The sequence below is a fragment of the Falco cherrug genome, chromosome Z (assembly GCF_023634085.1).
Source record: "Falco cherrug isolate bFalChe1 chromosome Z, bFalChe1.pri, whole genome shotgun sequence".
Classification (NCBI taxonomy): domain Eukaryota; kingdom Metazoa; phylum Chordata; class Aves; order Falconiformes; family Falconidae; genus Falco; species Falco cherrug.
In genome coordinates, this window is record NC_073720.1 from 23555041 (window position 1) to 23574704 (window position 19664).

At 36.0% G+C, this 19664-nt stretch overlaps 1 protein-coding gene across 1 annotated transcript in view; it reads right to left on the reverse strand.

Moving 5' to 3' along the window:
- The window catches only part of ADAMTS6 (ADAM metallopeptidase with thrombospondin type 1 motif 6), a 158764-nt gene that overhangs the window by 76632 nt on the left and 62468 nt on the right, over positions 1 to 19664 (reverse strand). Inside the window, exons 9-10 of the mRNA XM_055699675.1 lie at positions 18889 to 18994; positions 6556 to 6702 (exon numbers count right to left, since the gene is read on the reverse strand). Coding sequence (XP_055555650.1) covers positions 6556 to 6702; positions 18889 to 18994 — 253 coding nt within the window. The remainder of the gene's footprint in view (positions 1 to 6555; positions 6703 to 18888; positions 18995 to 19664) is intronic.

Genomic DNA, 19664 nt, shown 5'->3' on the forward strand with positions numbered 1-19664 from the left:
TGTTTTGTATTATAATATCACACGGTAGCAAATTAGTCTTCTGTTTGGAAGCATATCAAACACACTAGAGCATTCTCTGAAAGCTTAAGATCACCAACATGCTACCACTGATAACTGATCAAAATAAAAGCAACCAGGGATTCAGTGCAAGATTCTTTACAGACAAAATAATGCAAAATTGAGGATCATCACCTCTGTCCAGACACCACTGTTGCACTGAAGGCCAATAAATAGAAAAAGCAAAAAACACTGATGTAGACTTTTCAGGGTTGACGCTCCTATTACGGTTTCTACTCCCAAACATTTCAGCAACATGCACAGTACAACACAACTCCTTCAGTGGCTAAAAAAAATATTCCAAGAACACTGGCAACGAAATTAGGTTTTGAATTTTACAGAATTGGCTCATTCATAATAATAATGTGGACTATAATGCAAGCTATGATTAACAGTGATACATTCAATTTCTTATAAATATTAGTAATTATCTGTTATAGCTAAACAATCACATACATAAATATATGGATAGTATACACAATTTTATTTAATTCTGTTATCAAATTACTCATAAAATATGGGAAAATAGTAAAATTTATTAACTATAAACACAGTGCATTTTACACATATACATACATATAAAAATGTAAATAATTTACATGCCTATACATAACATTTGGCTCCTAAAAAAAATCCTTACTTCTTCTTTATTACATACTTTTCCTGAGTAAAAACTGGTTTCCAGAGAACACCAGGATTTATTTCTGTACAGGTTACAAAAGCTGCTTAACTTGACATTAATGAATAAACTCTGCAGATTACTCAATAGTCTACAGATAATAACAAAAATATTTGCAGAATCAGGGCATAAGTCATGGAAGTGTGATTTGGAGTGGTATGTTTAAAACTAAAATGAACCAGAACAGGATTATTAAATGAAAACACTCTTGAATGTTAAGAGAAATTCAGATGCTGATTCGATTTACCACTTACTCCTATGATAAATTCTACTTCTTATCAATCTTTTATGCAAGGCTGGCTCTACATCTTATTATCTATTTCATAGCAAAGACTAATATTGAACACAATCTTCGTAATATTAAATTTTTCTTTTGTCTGATAGTATATGATTTGCTATTTCTTTAATGTACACTTTTCTCCACAATATGATCTGTGTTCCAAAGCATTCTTTGATTTGTTTAAATAATCATCCAGAAAGCCATATAAGGAAAAATATATTGGTTCATCTACCAAAATCATCCACCTACCAAAATCTATTGGTATCTAGCCTTCAGAGTTTGGGAGATACTAAGCTATAAAATATAAGGTTTATTCATTGTTCTGTATTTCTTTCATCAAACATACTACAGGGAAGTTAATGGGAATCTGCTGATGATTCTGCCCTTTACAATCTCCTCAAATTTAAATAAGCCAAGAGGTAGACAAATAGTAATACTTGCGAAGTCAATGTTTAAAAACATATTTTCATGATTACAGAAAGTGTAAAAGCCTTTTAAGTAAAACATAAGACTTTCAAAGTTTCAGAAATCTACAGTAATTGCGGGCATATGCTTTTTATTCAATTATCTGATAGGTAAAAACCAAGTCCTAGTAAACTTTAAAGAAATAAGCAAACTGTAATTCAAAGTGTAGGTCAACAGATAATACTGAATATAAATTTTCTCCATTGATTTGTAGAGAGAGATAGGAAATTTTGATATGATTGATGTGACCTTATATTTCAAAACCAGTCTTGGGTTGTACATTTTAAAGATTATTTAGGTTTCTAGAGTACTAGAGGAACGGCCAACCTGCCATAAAAAGCACATGAGACACATATCCTATATTTATCTTGCATATCCACTTGTATGTCCAAGATTCTTGGGTAGATGAAGTCTGGGCCCAAACATTGGATGATTTATCTTGTCTACATGGGCTTGCTTGGACCAGCGTAGTTTTGGCTCCTTTCCAGAGTTAGAAAAGTGTAGTCTCAGACCTAAACCCTGCTGTATGGCAAACTTAGACCCTCTCCAAGAACCTCCTGTCATAGATCTTATTTATTCAAATAGTTTAAAAGGGTCTTGGTTCTTCTCCATTCATCTTCAAAAGACAATCCTGCCTTTGAAAGACAGAGCTGGCCATCTGGCTTCTTCTAACACCTTCTCTTGCTGACAGGATTAACGAACTATGATTCTAGAAATCAGATTTTGTTCTTGCAAAACATAAAAGCAACAATAAAAAATTCTAAGCAGAGAGTTCTCCTCTTTACATCTAGGTATCTGCACGGCTCTATAGGCACACTGTGTAAATACATGCTGGCTCTCATGAAACGTGCATGTTATATATATAATATACATACATACATACACACACACATGCTGCATAGAATTAAATTTATATTAAATGGTTTTCAGTCACAAACAGTATTTTTAGGCTTGGTTCATTACTCTATGAACAGATATCAAGGGTTTCCACTTCTCTGACAAGAATCTCTGTTCTCTGACACTGTTTCCCAACCCTTCAATTCTCAGTGAGTATTACTGCCTTTAATTCCATAAAAGGTTAGTGAAATTCAAAGCTATTGTAAAGCACTTATGAGCAATTCAGTTGATAAACTGAATTCAGTCAAAATCCCACTCTAACATAAAGCTTGACAGACAACTGTTATTCTGTGTTAGAAGGAACGTTTTCCTCAGAAAAAAAAATATTTCCTTTAGCCATTTCAGAGCCTGTGTCGGCTGACCATCCTTCTTGAGAGTTTTGATAGATCTATTACCAATACATAGCGTTACTTTGTCTTATTGCCATCCTCTAAGCCACATTCATCCTCTATCTGGCCATCTCGCAAAATAAATTGCTTTCCCAACTAGTGCCTGACCGAACTGATACCTTCCAAGTGATACTTAATGGCTATTCCTGAGTAGCGTCAGTCTGGAAAATTTGTTTCTGGGTGTAGTTTCAAGAAAGTCTTGAGTAAAAGAAGGATGACACTACTTTTGATTGTGACCAGCATGACTTCCATTTCAAAATGCTTCTGCCTGATGATAAAGGACAACATGGTATCTACATTACAAAATGGCACACAGTGAAAAACTGCTGTAGCAGGTGGTGACCCAAGCTGATAAACTAGTACATCCACATTAATCTACCGTACGTATAACACTGTGAAAAAACAATGAGCTTCTAGTGGAATTCATTCCAGCTGCATCATCCAGGTGCCACGACAGCGCTGCTCAAACTCACATCCAAATCCAAGCTGATAAATCAAAAAGGTGTTGTCATACCGACACACGGCTTCAGGTTTTCTGCTTGAGTATCGGCATTTCATCCCATTGTGTTCCATCCTTCTTGTTAAATACAGCTAAATGAATCCTAAACTAGCCATATTCATTCAGCACAAGAGGAAACCATTGTCTTTCTTATTTGTAGTCTATTGGGTCCTGTCCCCGCTGTTTTCCTATTGTTGAGGAAAAACGGAAAGAAAGGGGGCAAAAATCTAATCTATATGGAGACACAGGTGACAATATCTTGAAACTTTGCCTCTAAAGCTCTAAATCAGTATTTTTCTCATTTGTTGCTAAGTTTTGAAGAAGTATTAGGAGAAAAACTGAATTATTTTTCCTGTCTGGATGCAGACTGTTCTCTTACAGGAGCAGTCAAGGAATTACTACCACATGAAACTTGCTATTTCTCTTTGCTTCTTGCTCATGGATCATTACAAGTAACAGAAAAGGATCTGCTCAGGAAAGGTGTGAATGGGTAAAAAAAAGTAATCTAGGCTTCTGACAGCCATCTTGCAGCTACCTGAGCTTTAGATCAACAGCTTCCTGCTGTCATTGAGGAGATGACATGAAAAGCTTGGGAGAAAACTAGAAGCTGGGGAAAAAAAATTTACAAATTTACAGACCATTCTACTTTATGAAATAATAAAACAACTATTTTGAGAAAAAATTATTAATTCATTCATAGTATAGTAGAAACACAAACAAGAAGCATGTATTTATAATGGACAGATCATGTTTGAGAAATGTGACATTTTTAAAAATAGATTGCAAATGTAGGACATGAAAGAGAAGTTATCTTTGGATCTCAGTACATTTAACACAGTATCATATACAACTGGAAAATCTATTCATAATTCCAACATAATTGGATAAAATGTTTATCTAAGGTGGCTTCGAAAAAAATAACATCAACGCTCCAGGTTACAAAAATACAGCTAAAATACTATAAAAGATAAATTATTATTGAAGCGGCTATGTGTAGAATTTATTTTATTTACTCTAGGTCAAACAACACTTAGTATCTTCAGTAATGATTTTTTTTACGAAATTCGAAGATGATAATTTGAGTAGAGTTGCAAATACTGGCAAATAGAGAAGTATCTCAAAAAAACTGAGATTATTACTTTGGGGACAGATTCACCAGAGTAACATTCTGGCTTTATGCTAAGGTAACTACAATTTCAATGGCATCCCACAGACTTAAAAATGAAACTTAACAGTGAATCAAATCTAGGAAACAGGAAAAAATAATGGAGATGCTAACAGTAAATAATAAAATAAAAAATTAAACATAGAGGAGGCACAAGCCAAACATGTTTTTAACTGGCAGTAAAAATCTGAAAGATCACTATATACATATCAAGTACAGAAACAAGAAAGTTTATTCAAGCTGAAATTTAAAACTGTGTGGGAACATAATGAGCAAATATTCAGCTCTGTTACATTTGCAGCATAGCACAAGCCACAGAATGCTACCATATTTCTTTCTCTAAATCCATAAGAAATTACTTATTACCTCTCTGTTGAATTGTGTCTTCATCAACAGACAACTTACTGTCAGGACAATTACGGGATCAAAATGGAATTCAGAGAGCAACAAAGTAAAGTAAATGAGACAGAGAATAGCAGAACTGTAACAGTAAGAAACAAAACCCCACATGCTACAAGAAAATACCTGAATTTTAAGCTTACGCTCAGAACTACTAAACTGTGAAATAATCTCTCAGTAGAGTTGTGAAAACCGTATTCTTTGTCATAGTTAAAACTAGGCCATGTGATATACTAGAAAGTCTAATGGGAACAGTGTTGAATTAACAGGAATGATTGGTTATGATAAAACAAAACTACCCTGTACATTTATTTTTTTTAAATAAAATAATAGGAGTGTTAAATGAATACATACATATCTCTCCTGAGAAAATCAGTTTATATTATGAGAAACCTGTACCACACATATACGTAAGGACGACTTATTCAGTCTGTTTTACTTTATAGGCACACATCTTAAAACACTACCGTACATAAAATTGGGTGGGTGCACAATTCAGTGAGATGATACAAAATGCTGATTAACCTGACACAGTATCTGAAGTTTTTTTCCTTTGAGCAGCACCACCATGAAACATTTGTCTCTGCCCACTGACTATTCTATGAAGAGCTGAAACACCTCTCCAGAGCAATGCAGTGATCCTCTACACTGCGTGTGAAGCTACATTTGAAGCACCCTAAAGAAAATTTATTGGTCTGGGTGGTTCCCTTTAGGCAAGATTCAAAATACAGCACCTTATTCTGAGGTTAGATCCCTGAAAGAGCAGGAAAAGATCATTTTGTTCTTAGCAGTCTCATTGTTAGACCACTTGACTGCTTTAAGTCCATCTCCTAAAACACAGTAAGTGTACGGATTATTAAACAACCTTTATTTCTTAGAAGACTGATTGCACTGACGACACTGAACCTGCCAAGCAGCTGCCATTTGCTCCCATAAAACCTGTGTTACACTATATTTAAAAATCCTGTTATCAACCTGTTCTCTGTGAACTCAACTGTTTTTGTCTTTCCCAATTTAAAACACATGCAAAGGCTTCACTATGCATCACATACACCAATGTATACGTGGATATGAGCACATTTTTGAGATTAACATATTTTGACTGTTTAGATTTTTTCATACAGAAGTAAAATTTCAGGTAGCAATCTACTTCTGGATAAAAATCACCACACAAGTGTAGATTAGCACAATTTTAATATATTAACGTAAAGATCTATGCCATCCTCTCCTATAATCTTTATATTCTCACCAATGCTACCAAAGAACATTGATAGATAAAAACCCCACAAGACTGCATGAAAAAAATCTGAAGAATGAAATGTGCAAGGATCAGGGCCACAGCCTTGTTCTTTGATTAGATTCCTTCACGTTATGCACGTATTTAAAAAAACAAAACAAAACAAAACAAATCAACAACTTCCCATCATTCATAGACAAATTCCACCCTTCTCTGTTCCTTGCCCTCAGATTAATGAAGTAGTAAGATATCATCAACAATGCAAAATGTTTTGAATAGATTAAAAATGAGAACTGTAGGTAGGGAATGAAGCAGAAGAAGCTTTTGCCAATACATACAAAAAGTGCTCTACAAAATAAAAAACTTACATGACTTGCTGTCCATTTTAAAAATGTAAACTATCAGAACAGGTCACTGTATCTCTACTCTTTACCCTGAAAAGTGTCAATTTTTTGTAAACTCATGATTTTTCTTGTGAGATTACTTACTCTAAAAAACTGGTGATGTAATCCCGACTGCAGGCTGACCAAGAGAAAGGGTTGGTGTTTGCTGTAATATGAGCTGCCATTAGCTTTGCTGCTTCGTGACCTTTGGTCCCACAGGAATTTCCAATTCCATCATGATTCATACCAAAACTGCCCAAAAGAGGAGAGAAACAGCTCATTACATTTCTACAGCATCAGATATCTCTTAATGCCATCTTTACAGAAATCATGTTGGACCTAAACGTACGCAGGAGAACTTGGGTGGAGAATCAGGATCAGTTAAGTTCTCTTTAGTTTATTCAGATCTCAGAATACTGCACAATTAGATAAATTTCCTTTCTCTCACACAGACTTTTGAAAGCATTTTACTTATTTTCTAAAGCTTCTAAAGAAAATATAACAATATTCTTGCAAAATAAATACAGAGCACTCAGTTCTTATTTGGTATTGTACCTGGATAAGGAATATACATTGTGGCACTGATACTCAGATTAGTAAACAAGGACAAAGAGAGAATAGTTGATGTTGCGGTAACAGTACAGTATAGGCACACAGCAGCCAACAATTCAGGGAGAAAATGAGTTCTGCAATTCCCAGGATCACACTGCATGCACACTCTCTCTCTGTATCCACTCACAGAGTAGAGTGACTTGGAACCTTCTTGTTGGAGGTCTGCTTTGTCATGGAACATCAGAATGAAAACAACTAGAAATCAGCAGAAAGTATAGTAAGAAACCTCTGGAGGCACTTGGCCAACAGAGATTTCTAGGCAACAAATTAATTAATTTTCAAGAACGATTATATAACTGTGGAAAAAGAAATATGGAAAAAGAATCCTTATGTCTTAGAAATCCCGTGTTACTGAAATAAACCCTCGGAGCTATAGATAGTCAACATAATCTTTAAATTAAAAATAGAAGTAAATTCACAGAGCATCTATTTGAAAAGACTTTCATTAGAGGATAACTTTGATTAAATTATTACTGCTATTCCTAAACAATCAACAACACATATGTGATGGCCTGGCATAAATGAAGTACCTGAACACAGTATTTCTTAACAGTATGCACTTTTCTAAAGCTATGTTTTTCTGTTCTCTTAGTCTGCCTCTGATTAATTTTCACACAATCACTTGGGGGGATAGATCTATTTCTTTAAACATCAACCTTTGGTCAAATTCATTCCTTCTTCCCGAACTGGCACAAGGCTTACAAAAGCAGAAGGACAGGTAGTGAGACACAGAAGAGCCTCCCTGACCACAACACAAAAGCAGTAGTTAAAAGGACTGCCAAAACTGAGCTTCTACACACCCAGAGCAGCAAAACTGTCATTTCTTGGTGTATCATACAAAGAGATCAGCCTTTGGAGCCTTCTGTACTACAAATGCTAAAAAGACTGACTCCCTGATTTCTTACTCATCGCTCAGGAACACAAATATGCTAAGGCACTTCATTTTGATTTTCTATAAACTTCTAGGACTGACTGCGAGAAGATAAAAAAGGTAGTAGATTATAGGCTGGCCATTTGTCTATGGACAATACCACTTCATGCCACCTTCTTTACTGAAAACAGTGAGAGTGGTGTTATATTAATCTAAATATATTGGTCCAGAATGTGGTATAAAAATACATGATCTTCATGTTACTCTGAGCTTCAACACACTGGGTACTGTTCCACCTCTTCAGCTGATCGTACCTATCTACAAGCACAAGGTATAGCTAACCATTCCTCCCAAACCCTGTTAATGGCACGGATGGAAAAAAAGGAACATCAGTGAATGACAGATGTTTCCTACACACTGGGGAAGAACATAATAAAAAAAGCATCACTTCCTTGCCTGTGGGATGTCTCCCTATGCAATACCTATCTGTACCTAGCATGTATCTAGATCAGTGCATGATACCACAGAAATGTGACATTTTATACATGGGAAATTTTATACATGGGAAAGGTCTGGCTGACACCTTAGTTTATTATATCATCAAAGGCATACCTCCTGCATATAAAAAACACAGCTTTAATAACAACTCATCTAAGCAATGGATGTATTATAATGAAACTTTCAGACCTATGTTAATTATTATGATCAGCCTTCAATATCGATAGATATTTTGGGAGGGAAGAACTTAAGCGGTTCAATGCACAAACTGAACCAGAATTTTACAGCAAAAAAAGTGCTTTATTGACCTAGTTCTAAACTGCCATAGCTTCCTAGAATTAAGGGTACTTCAAATAGAAACACTTCATGTTGAATTGCCTCTGAACAGTTTCTTAAAATACAAACCTTAGGTTTTTAATCATCTCCAAGAGTGACTCCTTTATAGAAATGGGCAATTGGGTATGGGGGAACAAGTTGAACTGGATCATGTTAACTATCTCTGATACCCAGCTTATCTGTAGTGTTCTCCATTTGTCAAAGAAATGGCAGACTTTAACTGTTTGGAAAATGAAATCTGGATCTTTTAGGCCTATCTAAAAAAAACAAGAAAAAAAAAACAAACAAAAAAACCAAAACAAAAGCAAAACCCCCCCACATACACACAAAAAAAACTCCACAAAAAAAAAAAAAAAAAAAAAAACCACAAATGGGCCACAACTTAGTTTTATTAGTTAAACTTCTTAGTTTAATATTTTTCCTTCCTCTACTAGCTCTCCTGAAAAAAGATGTTGCTGATGGTGGCAATGGCATGCCTAATAAAAACCACGTCTGTAAAGGAAAGCTGTGATTTTTGATATACACAGGAACTCAATGCTTTTTCATGAGCTGATGGTATTCTCAGTTTCTATAATTATTCATTCACCTAAATCACCTATTCCCTTCCAAGAAGGCTCTTCTACTTGCCTCTGCTTCTGAACTTAGAAGGAAACTGATCATTAGGTGCAGGTAATTTTTTCTAATGTTTGGAAAGGGGTTCTGCAATTACTGTCATCTGTTTCCAAAGACGGTAGTGGCAGCATGCCATTACAGCTCAGTAAATTGCACTCCTATGGCCAGGACTGCAGATGAAAACACATTTCTGTCCAAAGTACCAGTTTTATTTCCATCAGAACACATTGATTATATTTGGCCACTGTTACATTAAAGCTATGTCTTTTACAAAAGCATGCTTGCAATTAGATTGAGGTGGGCAGTGAGGGAAAAAAAGAAGGAACACACAATATTCTTCATGGAACCACCGTTATAATTTACTTACCCTTTTCAAACTCACTGAACAGATGCAGACCGTATTTCTTTCACTGGCTTCAAGAGCCTGTCTAAAACTACCAGTATAATTTTGTTTTCAAAAGAACAGCCAGATGAGTGAAGAGAGAGTGAAACATCTCAGGTGACACAGGAATTTTTCTATGAAGTTACCTTTCCACCCAGCATCTCAAGGAAAAAAGTTTAACCCAGCAGCTCTTGTTTTTCAAGAATTATGGCTTCTCTTTTCCCAAGACAGCACCTATATTACATTTAAGAACTGTGCAAAGCAGCAACACCAAAACCTTCAAAGTCACAAATTAAACTCTCCTGCAACTCCTCAATAATTTGTATACTTCTTTAAAAATACTAAGAGGGCAGCACATCTGCCTAGTGCACTGTGCCTGTTTCATCTGCTACCATCTGTAACGGAACAAGATTATTTTTTTCTTGACAATCTGTTTTTTTCCATGTATCTGCAAAAATTATCTGAGGGAGTTATTCGAATACACGTCCAACTTAAGATCTGACCTCAGAAATCACAGGGGAGATAACTAGTCTCAGCTGCACTGAATAAAACAGCAATAGATAACCAGAGACACTGGAGTATAAGCAGACGGAAGGATGGGAATGTAAACATCTTGTCTACCCTTCCTTTATCTTGTGAAGGAACAATACTGCAGGTCGCTACAATTTAATTTGTGTTTAAGATTAGTTTACTGATTTGTTGGATAGTTCTAAACTATGATGCTTATGGTCGCCGAAACACTTATTGCCAATATATCTGGAATGAAAGCAGTTATTCTGTGAGACAGCCAGGATATTACTGTCCTGATTTATTATCCAAACACTTAAGATGCAGAGAAGACAGATCCAAACCAATGAGTGCTCCTCAATACTGTTCACTGAGGTTTATTTTGTATACCATGTACTTTCATAGCACTGAAAGTTACCTGAAATGTGCTACTCAAGTGAACTGCTTTTCCTCAGTAACAATCAATTATCTCTGCTTTCCAACTGTAGTACTAATGATTTGCATATAAAACCATTTCATAACTTTCTTAGTGTTTGGAGCATTCAGAACTGCAGAGATTGCTAATTTTTCCTTTCTCTAAACACAACAGGATATGCTCATTTTTCAGTCACTTATGATTTATCAATTCATGAGTTGCATGAATTTCACCTAATTATTTTAAAGTAGTGGCTATTACCACTTACCACAGTTTGCTCTTCCACTCATTTAACGGCATAAGGAAGAAGCATACCAGAGACAGAGATCTTGAGTCAGGTGAGGCAACAAAGTTACAGGAATACAGGCAAGAGAAATACTGTAAAATCAAGCACTTGATCTTCTTGTATTCTTACCTGAGGCTGATTTAAAGCTGCATAACTACATGTAACTCTTTAGGAAAAAGAAACCTTTCTGTCCAAAAGACAAAAGAAACTTTAATCTTAAGAAGTCTTATTATACTACTTACTTGCACTAGGAGAGAAAAAATAAACATACATACTAAGAGGGAAATGGGTCATTTTCAAGCTAAGTATCTTGACCCAGGTATGTTGCCAAAACTTCCGCCAGTACCTCAGCACATGAGTTACATACATTACTCTCAAAACATTTATGGAGAATGAAGAAAAGGGCAGGGAAAAATCACAAAATGCACCAGTGAAGAATACTTTAAAAACTTCTAACAATAAATGTCTACTACAGTGAGAAGATGTACCGAGCATGCTTGATCAAGTATTCTTGTACTAGATATAAAACCTAAAGGGTGAAATACAATTTGCTTGTAAAAACTGCCAGTTCATTTTATTAGATACCAACTTTTTAATAAACCTTGTATTCATTTAGGTTTTTAGTATGTTGTATTCTCACAGTTATTAAAAAGGTTTCATTAAAATCTAAATATATATTTCATATAGCTTAGAACATCTATTTACAGCTTACATTGAAATAATAAGAAAATTGTCAGCTTCCCTATATGTGTAAATGTTACCAGTAGTTTTTGCCTTTTCTTAGTGACATCAAAACATGTACAAGGAGGGAAGAGTTTCAGCATTATTTTGTTCAACAAAAAGTGCATGAATGTAAACATTATCTACCATTAAAGAATAAAATATATTTTTTCCCCTACAATATCAGAGCTATGAACTCAATGTAACAAAACACAATTTCTGTGTGGACATACACGGTAATTTTCTCAATTATTCTCAGGTCTAGTAGCAGTGATAAATATGTCAATTGATATAATGTCATGGTAAATTTTGTGAGAAGATACAATCTTCACATTTTATGGTTCTAAAGTAATAGAAGATCAGCACTTTTTCTTTACCTTTTTAACTATATTCCCATACTGTTTTACAAGAGAACGTTCTCCTCTTTCTATGTAGCCTTCCACCTGTTTCTAGTCAATGTTATAAAAGCATTGGTTGTACCTTTGTAACAGCATGCAAATTGCAACTGACCCGTAAATGACACTGCAAATAAAAGAGAAAATAATAAAAATGTATGGTCTTGAAAAATCAGTTTATTTTCATTTAGGATCACAAACGTTGATAGCATTTATTTAAAATACATGATACTGTGTAGTTCCCCTCACGGGAGGAATCAAGGTTAATTAGTTACTTAACTTTCTATTTCCTTCTCTTACTGTAGGTTTTAACCTTAACTGCAGATTTCCTGCATTTGGAAATCATTATATGGTTTGGAGCATCCCTAATCCTTTATTTGAAGTAATGCAGAATTTAAAATTTTGATGCTGTGCAAACATACTACTTCCCTGAAAATTTGTGAAATAAACTAATTCCATAATGGTAGCTTTATAACAAGCATACCTGTCATGCAAATAAGCACAAATTTAGCATACTTTTATCATATCATTTTTCCCATTTACTTCCTAAGCATCATTCTTCTCCAAGTTACAGCTGATGATCAAACACAACATCAAATACAATTTTTAAACATTAGCAGAATTTAATATTAAATAAGGTATGAGCTCTTAAATGCACAGCAAATTCTGATTTGCTAAAAACTGCAGCCTATTCAGAAACATAAACTTTCTTATGGGGAAATGACAGACGTGTGGGAGTATTAGAAAAAGCAGAGTACTAACTTCTCCTGGTTTACATTGCCATAGCTATCAGGTTTTCATGCCACAAGGGTAACATCAAGTAAGGTCTGTGTGCTGTACAAAGCCAGAGTATGAATACATCAGGTCTCTACACTGTAGGTCAAAGTGGAAAGTATTGGCTCTAATCAGGAAGCAAACTTAAGAGCTCAGATTTCCTTTGGAAATTCATGATGCTCTGAAGGTTAGGAAAACCTTCCTCTTAAACCCCATTTATTCTTTTTACACTTAAGAACTATGAAGTGTTATTACATTCCTTTTCCTTGATCACAATGCTTTGATTTAGACAAATCATTTTACTACTGGAAATTCTAAACTTGAATTTTTCACAGTGTCTAAATAACACAAGCCTTTTTCATATTGTAAATATAAACATGTCCCAGAAAACAGAACTGTTCTTCCAGCCTTAGGTTTATGGTATTTCATTCTATATGCACAAAACATCATTAAAACTGAAGTCCCAATTAAGACTTTTTTATAGAAGTTGCATGCATTTATACCTGCAGTATTACAGAGGCAGACATAACAGAATGTTCCTTTAACAAGAAAAATCAGGGCAGGTGGTGGTGGTGGTGGTGGTGAGGGAGCGAGAATATGATTATGTATGGTCTTAAGCGGCTTGTCCAGCCAAAAAATGGACACATTTGGTATGTTTGTGGGGTTTTTTTAACTAAAAACGGTTACTTGAACTGTCCCTAAAAACTTCAGCCATTGTTTCTCTGTCAATCCTTTGCATCCAGCAGGACTCTAGGCATCTACCAGGGACTCATTTTAACTTGTTCTGGCTGGTGTTGAAGTGTTCATACACTGTAGATTTGAGACAATCTGTTAGCCCTGCTATAGTTGAGGATGGAAGGCATGATGAAACGGTAACAGGATCAGCCGGAGATCTGGCCATGGGAGAGCTGGCAGGAGGTAGTGTTAGTACAATTCATCCCAGTTGTGTTTCAACTATTTTTGAAAGCTTTTATGAAGTTTGGTATATGTGTCTTTATTACCACAGACTGGAGTATTTTCCTTCTAGTTGGGCAACACATACGTTCCTTGACATGCATTACTTTAGAAATCTTACTCAAACTCAGGTCCTATAATGTAGCTGAGGTTTGACTACTTGTGGGTCAAACCAGGTGCCAACCAAGCCACTCTATCACTCCCTTCCTCAGCCAGACAGGGGAGACAAAATAGACAAAAGACTTCTGGGTCAAGATAAGGACAGGGAGAGATCACTAACCAATTACTGTCATGGGCAAAACAGACTAAACTTGGGGAAATCAGTTTAACTTATTACCAATCAAATCAGAGTAGGGTAATGAGAAATAAAAACTAAATCTTAAAACACCTTCCCCTTGCTCCTCCTTTCTTCCTGGTCTTTACTTTCAGTTCTCTCTACCTTCTCCCCCTGCACAGCACTGAGGAACAGGGAATGAGGGTTGTGGTCAGTTTAACACATTGTCTCCACCACTCCTTCCCCCTCAGGGCGAGGAGTCCTCACACTCCTCCCCTACTCCAGCATGGGGTCCTTCCCACAGGCTACAGTTTCTCCACAAACTGCTCCAGTGTGGGTCCTTCCTACAGGGTGCAGTCCTTCAGGATCAGACTGGTCCAGCGTGGGTTCCCCCCAGCAAACCTGCTCCAGCCTGGGCTGCTCTTTCGGTGGGGCCACAGGTCCTGCCAGGAACCTATGCCAGCCTGAGCTTCCCACAGGGCCACAGACTCCTTGAGGCATCCACCTGCTCTGGTGTGGGGTCTTCCACAAGCTGCAGGTGGATATCTGCTCCACCATGGACCTCCATGGGCTGCAGGGGCACAGCCTGGCTCACCATGGGCTTCCCCACGGGCTGCAGGGGAATCTCTGCCCTGGTGCCGGGAGCACCTCCTGCCCTCCTTCTGCACTGACCTGGGGGTCTGCAGGGTTGTTGCTCTCACAGTCTCACTCCTCTCTGGCTGCAGCTGCACAGGGTTTTTTTTCCCAGTTCTTAAATATGTCATCCCAGAGGTACTACCACCATTGCTGATGGGCTCAGCCTTGACCAGCGACAGGTCCATCTTGCAGCAGGCTGGCCCTGGCTCTGTCAGACATAGGGGAAGCTTCTGGCAGTTGTTCACAGAAGCCATCCTGGCAGACCACAGCTACCAAAACTTCACCACACAAACTCAACACACTGATCAAACATGAAGCTCACTGATCCCAGAAGAATGAGGAAAAGACAAACACCTTCTGAAAGTACTGCTAGGATTTTCTAGATCAGAAATTTCTACTGCAACACTGAAGACCAACTTTCTCATATGGGAGGAGAGGTATTTATAATATTTTTCTACTTTGCATACAGACTAAGAAAAGACTTTTTTTTTAAAAGTGCTAGAATTGCACGCATATTTTTAGCTGCATAAACTAATTCAGAACTAAATACATGCTTGAAAAATTATTGTTCATCTCAAAGCCAATTTACTCTGTTAGACTGTATCATCTTATTATTTCTCACACCTTTTTTTCCAGTAAAGATATGACTGCTGAACTCCTCTATTTTCAGTTTATTACATTTACCATAAATCAAGACAATTCTGACTTTTCAAATATTACTTCAGATACCTGTCTTTTCTCCCTGCTCCTTCTGTAACAGCCCTCAATAGCTGCCTGTCTTTAGTAAATTCTGTTCCTACTCCAAGTTTTATGGGCAGCTCTTTGTTGTAAACATAGCCCACTATCCTCGTATTTTGAAACTTCCCCCCACCCCGCCCATTTTTTTTTTTTTTTTTTTAATTTTGTCTGTTTCACTTTGTTATTTAGTTTCCAGATCTCAGCTAATCCATAGGACTGCAAAAATGAATGGCACAATGCCTTTCTTTTACGGATACACCCCTTTCAATGGAACCTGAAATTCCATATCAATTTAACTAAGCATCCTGTATGGCATGCATGGGGCAAGCTAGGCATTTTAAGAAAGTATCCCAATTAAAACGCATACAGCAGAAAGCCACATAATTCAGCCAGTAGGGTAACGGAAAATGGGACTGAGTCTTAAATTGTACCATTTGTCTGAGCTTAAGAGCATACTCTAGCCTGAAAATAGTTCCTTTCTTCACAACGCAGGGGATACACATTCAGTTCTCACTCCTGCCATGAGCAACCACTAGTTTAGACTTGTACTTATGAGAAATCTTAAGCATTTCTTTGGTGTGAAATATATAATGGCAGGAAAGTAAGCAGTAAGTCAAGCATCATAAATCAAGTCTAGAGATACTATTCTAAAGGCTAAAGGGCCCACTCTGAACTTTATCCGATTCACAAACGTATTCTAAGTAATTAGAAGTTTGTGCTATTCTCAGAACCATGCATAGGGAGAAACAATCATAAAACTGTTAGTCTAAAACCAATCTTTATGTCCTCAAGAAAGAAATATAGAATTAATCACAGTGTATGGTCACCTTCAGTAATAAGGCTGGTTATGAGTCTCAACTGCACACAGCTTATCTGCACCAAAACTGAGTTATATACCTATAACAACTAATAGTAGTAAGGCTCGGAAGCCAAAAAAGTATGTTGAAAAATACTTACAAATATTTTACAGGAAGTAGGACTGAGCAAAATAATCACACTCTCAGTTTCTAAGTATTCAAGACTAAGTGCTCTTCTGAATAATGTTCTTCAACCATATGAAAGTTACTTGGATCAACACCAGGGTTAAATGAGTTAAACTTAATACACTATGATATACAGAAAGTCAGACTGAATGATCTGATGATTTCTCATCAATCTATAATTTAATAAACTACTAGAAACTAAGAACAAGTTGAGCCCTACTTCCATCAGTAAATCTTACAAATCCAGTATTGGAGAAACTGTGGGTAATTATCAAAATGTATGTATTATCATTACTGTTCTCTTTTAATCATAAAATAATTTTATTCCTTAGTTCAATATTTTTAAAAAAACACTCAGTATTCCATGGAACTATATAATAAATTAAAAAATGATCTTTCCAACTGCAATTCTTCCATTCTAATTTAATAGAGTGATTTTTTGTTATCTATTCAGTACAGACATGTCCCTTAAATGCTTCCGTTTTTCATTTGACAATTAAGCCAATTTCCTACTTCCCATGTTGTCTGAAGAGAAAAGCAATCATCATGGTACAGCCAAAGAAAAGTCTACAAGGCTCACCAAATGATTATTTTACTCGCATATGCAAGTACACATAAGCAGGTACTAGGAAGCATGAAGCTGACTGGAAATAAGAATGTCCTTGATTTAGACGTAGAAGCATTCAGTCACAGCATGGGTGAATGGGAGGTAATGCTTGAATAGCACAAAAAGCTATAAAACATGAAGATTTTTTGCCCGTGTATTCTTCTCAGTTTTTACCGAAGGTATCTACATGGCACATTAATTTTTAACCCCAAGCCTGCAGTGCAACTTTCTTGAATCACTGTGCACTGGATAAAAGCTAAAGTAGTATAATTTCTACTTTATTTTCAAACCAACGTTTGACATGTCATGCCAGCTACATGATGAAGTGAAAGCCTCAGAGAGCTGAGAATGATGAAGTGAAAGCCTCAGAGAGCTGAGATTTCAGAATTTTAAAAGACTTTATGTATAAGCAGCCAAAAGATATGGAAAGAAAAAAGAAAACATAGATGGTTAAAAAAATTCCTGTGATCACAGGATATACGCTATCACTATATTATTTTTCTTGGATTCTAACCAAAGTCTGAGCTCTTCAAATCAATTCTTATCATGCCAGCTTTACATGATAAAATAGCTGCATATTTTTAAATTATTGTCATGTATCTGTGGAATAACACGTATAAAATATGTTGCATGACATATGGATTAGAATGACGATGTGGTATTGGAATACTGTTTTTCTTGTTAAACGTGACAAATTCACAGCGAGGTCACCTATTACTTCAAAATATTATTAACAGGAACTTCATAACTATGAGTGATTTGGAGAAGCCCTTTCTTCAACAGTGGAAATATATTTTCCTTTACCCTACTTTTTTCAACTAATACAAGTGAAGGAAAAGAAGGAAATGAAGATGAGGAGAATTACGTATGTTTTAAATTATTTTTGTTCGTATCTTACGATTGCTTTTGGATTCTAAAATTTGTCTGCTTCAGTGCAGCTACAGGACTTTTTTCATCATAACATAAATGAGATCATACTTGCCCAGTGACTACCTCACATGATAGCTGGGCTGGAAATAACTGTTTACTTCCAACTCCTTTTTGTGATCAGCAGGTTGATAGCTTCCATTTCGGTTTGCATTGGAACTTCTAGCAATTGCATCAGCTAATGACTGGAAAAACGTCATCCATAACGCATTGTTGGTCAAGCCATGTAAACAAAGAAGGAAACCCCTTGATAACAGGTTACTTGTCTTTCTAGTCATCACAATAGATTAAAAATGCTGAAGGAAGACCTGAAATATTTCCAGACCAAACTCAGATTTTGTCAGTCGCATAACATCATGCTCTTTAAAATATGCTGATGCTTAAAATGTAACAAGTGATGCTATGACTACTCTGACTGTTCTATATATTTCATGTGTTTGAGTGAAAGATGACCAAAAGTGTATGAATATTGACAACAGAATCAATGTTTACTGAAAATAGTTTGAACTATATTTAAGAAAGAATAACAAAAAAGGGGGGAATTACCTTTTAACCGCTTTTCTTTCATAAAGAAATGGACACAAAAGTAAGAGGGGGGCAAGAGAAAATTTTCAAAGCCAAATATTTAAAAATATGAAACAGAGTAGGAAGGTTGTAAGCCAGATCTCAAAAGCACATATTTAACTAGAATCTGAAATCAGAGGGTAAAGAATGAGCCTTCAGTTCTAAATTTAAAGTCCTTGGTAATAAATACTAAATAAAAGTCACTGCCACTCCTGAATACTATATACAGAAACATGGAGCACCAGAATAGAGATGGTACAGCCATGCAGGGAAAAAATGTATCTATTATTAAACTAATATTGAAAAGGTAATACATTAAAACGTATTCTTTTTTTAAACACACTCACTTGTGACCAATCTCATGTGCAATGGTAAAAGCTGAACCTAGGCCAATGTCTTCATTAATGCTGCAGCTCCTTTCAGGCTCACACATTCCAGCCACAGAGGCCAAGCCTGAATAAACAGAAGGAGACACAAAGGGTCATGCCAAGGTGTTTCAGTCTTAAAAGCCCTAGTTATAAATGCCTGGATTCTTTTTAATAACCTCTATGCACAGAAGGAGCAGTTGGCAAAAGGTTAACTTTCTAGTCATTTGCAAAATCACTGGGGGGAATTTCACTTTGCCGGCTAGACATTAATATTTTTTGAACTGCAGTCAGTGCTGGAAAATGTCTAGACTAGGGGTTAGATTTATAAATTTTACTTCTGGTAACTTGGGACCACCTAGTAACTTGAGCCAGGAGAGGGAACTCAAGAAAGCATTTCTATTTTAACATTCTTGAGCCTGAAGAAAGCAAAGTGTATCCACATTATTTTTCTAAAGAAATCTGTTTAAGTTTAGTGGGTTCATAAAAACATACAAGCAACTTTTTTAGCTATGAAAAGCCCCACACGGTACGTTAAAAAAAATAAAAAAACAAACCTGAATGCATCTATGAAGAGAGAGAAGACATGTTAATAACAAGAATTCATTTAACCATAGAAGTCTTTTCCATTTATCACCCATCATCTTCTGGAATTAATACCTTATTGTATTACAAGCACTACTTAAACATTACTTTAGAGAGAAAGCCACTGACATTTACAGAATATAGCTCTTCTGTACCTTACACATTCTTCAACA